The sequence below is a fragment of the Malurus melanocephalus genome, unplaced genomic scaffold (genome assembly GCF_030028575.1).
Source record: "Malurus melanocephalus ecotype Western Australia unplaced genomic scaffold, MMel_1.1 scaffold_1436, whole genome shotgun sequence".
Classification (NCBI taxonomy): Eukaryota; Metazoa; Chordata; class Aves; order Passeriformes; family Maluridae; genus Malurus; species Malurus melanocephalus.
In genome coordinates this window covers 25,785-30,087 of record NW_026624668.1, presented here as the reverse complement: position 1 = coordinate 30,087, position 4,303 = coordinate 25,785, and the positions used below count along the sequence as shown (strand labels likewise).

General features: G+C 37.8%; 1 protein-coding gene across 1 annotated transcript in view; it reads right to left on the bottom strand.

Annotated features, from left to right (window-relative positions):
• The window catches only part of KAT8 (lysine acetyltransferase 8), a gene marked incomplete at its 3' end in the record, with an annotated part of 25,197 nt that overhangs the window by 7,360 nt on the left and 13,534 nt on the right, over positions 1-4,303 (bottom strand). The window contains exons 8-10 of the mRNA XM_057387914.1: positions 4,040-4,180; positions 2,915-3,008; positions 1,666-1,816 (exon numbers count right to left, since the gene is read on the bottom strand). Coding sequence (XP_057243897.1) covers positions 1,666-1,816; positions 2,915-3,008; positions 4,040-4,180 — 386 coding nt within the window. The remainder of the gene's footprint in view (positions 1-1,665; positions 1,817-2,914; positions 3,009-4,039; positions 4,181-4,303) is intronic.

Sequence of the window (4,303 nt, the reverse complement as noted above, 5' to 3'; positions counted from 1 at the left end):
TTATACTGGTCTATACTGGTTTCTATGTATTTTTATGTATTTTTATGGGGTTTTTTCAGCCCATACTGGTTTGTACTGGTCCCTACTGGTCCATATTGGTTTATACTGGTTTTTATGGATTTTTACGGATTTTTTTTGTTTATATTGGTCCATACTGGTCCATACTGGTTTATACTGGTTTATACTGGTTTATACTGGTTTATACTGGTTTATACTGGTCTATACTGGTTTATACTGGTCTATACTGGTTTATACTGGTTTATACTGGTTTATACTGGTTTATACTGGTCTATACTGGTCTATACTGGTTTCTATAAGGTTTTAAGAATTTTTACGGGGTTTTTTCTGTTTTTACTGGTTTATACTGGTCTATACTGGTTTCTCTGTATTTTTATAGATTTTTTCGGGTTTTTTTTTGTTTTTACTGGTTTATACTGGTTTGTACTGGTTTTACCTGAGATCTTTGATGCTGAGGGTGCCTCTGAAGTCCCTGAGGATCTCGAGGAGCACCCAGGACTCACTGGTTTATACTGGTCCATACTGGTCTATACTGGTTTATACTGGTTTATACTGGTTTCTATAAAGTTTTACGGATTTTTTTGGGGTTTTTTTTGTCCATACTGGTTTATACTGGTCCATACTGGTCCTACCTGAGGTCTTTGATGCTGAGGGTCCCCCTGAAGTCCCTGAGGATCTCGAGGAGCACCCAGGACTCACTGGTCCATACTGGTCTATACTGGTTTATACTGGTTTGCACTGGTTCCTATACAGTTTTACGGATTTTTTACGGGTTTTTTTTTGTTTTTACTGGTCCATACTGGTCCATACTGGTCTATACTGGTTTTTATGTATTTTTACGGATTTTTACGGGGTTTTTGGGGGTTTTTACTGTTTTATACTGGTCCGTACTGGTCCATACTGGTTTAAACTAGTTTTTATGGATTTTTACACTTTTTTTTTTGTTTATATTGGTCCATACTGGTTTATACTGGTCCATACCGGTCTACACTGGTTTCTATAAGGTTTTATGGATTTTTTCGGGGTTTTTTTTGTTCATACTGGTCTATACTGGTTTATACTGGTTTGAACTGGTTTATACTGGTCTATACTGGTTCCTATACAGTTTTACGGATTTTTACGGGGTTTTTTTTGTCCATACTGGCCCATACTGGTTTATACTGGTTTATACTGGTTTATACTGGTTTGCACTGGTTCCTATACAGTTTTACGGATTTTTTACGGGGTTTTTTTTGTTCATACTGGCCCATACTGGTTTATACTGGTCTATACTGGTTTCTATGTATTTTTATGTATTTTTATGGGGTTTTTTCAGCCCATACTGGTTTGTACTGGTCCCTACTGGTCCATACTGGTCTATACTGGTTTCTATGTATTTTAATGGATTTTTTCGGGGTTTTTTTTGTTTATACTGGTTTATACTGGTTTGTACTGGTTTATACTGGTCCTACCTGAGGTCTTTGATGCTGAGGGTCCCTCTGAAGTCCCTGAGGATCTCCAGGAGCACCCAGGACTCACTGGTTTATACTGGTCTATACTGGTTTATACTGGTCTGTACTGGTTTCTATGTATTTTAACGGATTTTTATGGGGTTTTTTTTGTTTTTACCGGTTTGTACTGGTCCATACTGGTTTATACTGGTTTTACCTGAGGTCTTTGATGCTGAGGGTCCCTCTGAAGTCCCTGAGGATCTCCAGGAGCACCCAGGACCAGTAACTGCGGTAGCTGAGCTTGCCCAGGTCCGACAGCGGCTTCTCCGGGGAGCCCACGGTGCTCTCCAGCTTGGACAGTTCATAACCTGGAAAAAAATATCCTAAAATTAACCAAAACCACCCCAAATTCACCCCAAAATTATCCTGAAAATATCCTGAAATTATCCTGAAATTATCCCAAAATTATCCCCAAAAATATCCCAAATTCGCCCCAAAATTATCCCGAAATTATCCTGAAATTATCCCAAAATTACTCCAAAATTATCCTAAAAATATCCTGAAATTATTCTGAAATTATCTCGAAATTATCCTGAAATTATCCCAAAAAATATCCCGAAATTATCCCATAAATCACACGGTGCTCTCCAGTTTGGACAGTTCATAACCTGAAAAATTTACCCAAAATTAACCAAAATTACCCCAAAAATATCCTGAAATTATCCCGAAATTATCCCGAAATTATCCCAAAATTATCCCAAAATTATCCCAAAAAATATCCCAAAATTATCCCATAAATTACACGGTGCTCTCCAGTTTGGACAGTTCATAACCTGGAAAAAATTATCCTAAAATTACCCAAAAACACCCCAAAATAACCCCAGAATTATCCTAAAAATATCCCAAAAATATCCTGAAATTATCCCGAAATTATCCCAAAATTCACCCAAAAATTATCCCAAAATTACCCCAAAATTGTCCCAAATTTACCCCAAAATGATCCCAAATTTCTCCCAATTTTTTCCCCAAATTTTTGGAATTTCTCCCAATTTTTTCCCCCAATTTTTTCAGGGTTTTCCGCCAAATTTTTGGAATTTCTCCCAAATTTTTCCCCAAATTTTTTGGGGTTTTCTCCCAAATTTTTGGAATTTCTCCCAAATTTTTCCCCTGAATTTTCCGAATTTCTCCCAAATTTTTTCCCCAAATTTTTCAGTTTTCCCCCAAATTTTTCAGTTTTCCCCCAAATTTTTGGAATTTCTCCCAATTTTTTCCCCAAATTCTTGGAATTTCTCCCAATTTTTCCACCAAAATTTTCAGAATTTTCTCCCAAATTTTCGGAATTTCTCCCAAATTTTTCCCCCAAATTTCTGGAATTTCCTCCAATTTTTTTCCCAGATTTTTCAGGATTTTCCCCAAATCCCGAATTTTCGGGATTTCACCCCAAATTCCCCAATTTTGGCTCTCACTGAAGGCGATCAGGAATTTTCCGTAACCGCGCCGTTGGTACGGGGGGAGGGTCAGGATACAGGCGACGTTGTTTCCATCTGGAGACTCCTTTTCCTGCAAAAAATGGGAATTTTGGGAAAATTTGGGAATTTTTGGAAAATTCGGGAATTTTGGGATGTTTAGGGTTCAGGATATTTGAGATTTTTGGGAATTTTTGGGGATTTTTTTGGATTTTTTGGGGATTTTTTTGGATATTTGGAGGTTAAAGGCCACGTTATTTCCATCTGGGGACTCCTTTTCCTGCAAAAAACGGGAATTTTGGGAAAATTTGGGAATTTTGGGAATTTTAGGATGTTTAGGGTTCAGGATATTTGAGAATATTTGGGATTTTTTTGGATTTTTTTGGGATTATTTTTTATTTTTTGCGATATTTGGAGGATTCAGGCGACATTATTCCCATCCAGGGATTCTTTTTCCTGCAAAAAACGGGAATTTTGGGAAAATCTGGGAATTTTGGAAAAATTTGGGAAAAATTGGGAAAATTCAGGAAAAAAACAGGGAAAATTCAGGGAAAATTCGGGAAAAATTCAGGGGAAATTTGGGAAAAATTCGGGAAAATTTGTGAAAATTCAGGGAGAATTTTGGAAAAATTGGGAAAATCAGGGAATGGTGTCCCCAGTTGTCCCCAGGTGTATTTTGGATGTATTTTGGATGTATTTTTGGGTGTCTTTTTGCTGTATTTTTTCTATATTTTTTGCTGTATTTTGGTGTATTTTTGGTGTATTTTTTGGTGTGGTTTTGGTGTATTTTTGGTGTATTTTGCTGTAGTTTTTGCTGTATTTTGGGTGTATTTTTGCTGTACTTTTTGGTGTATTTTTGCTGTATTTTTTTCAGTATTTTTGGTGTATTTTTGGTGTGGGTTTTTGTGTATTTTTGGTGTATTTTTGGTGTTTTTAATCTCTCACCTTGGAGAAATACCCCACGATGTGGGCCCCGTGCTGATCCACCCCAGTGAGCAGCTGAGGCTGTGTTTGGGTGTATTTTGGGTGTATTTTTGGTGTTTTTTTTTCTGAATTTTTTGCTGTATTTTTGCTGCATTTTTTGCTATATTTTGGGTGTATTTTGGTGCATTTTTAATCTCTCACCTTGGAGAAATACCCCACGATGTGTGCTCCGTGCCGATCCACCTCGGTCAGGAGATAAAACACGAAGGGCTCCACGTCGAAATAAAGAGTTTTGTGATCCAGGAACAGCTTGGCCAAAAGGCAAAGGTTCTGGCAGTAAATCTGGGGGGGTTGGGGACACACCTGAGCTCACCTGGGAGCCCCAAAATCATCCCAAAATCCCCCAAATCCCCCTGTACCTTGTGGTCCCCAAAATCCCCCAATTTCCCCCCAAAATCCCCCAAA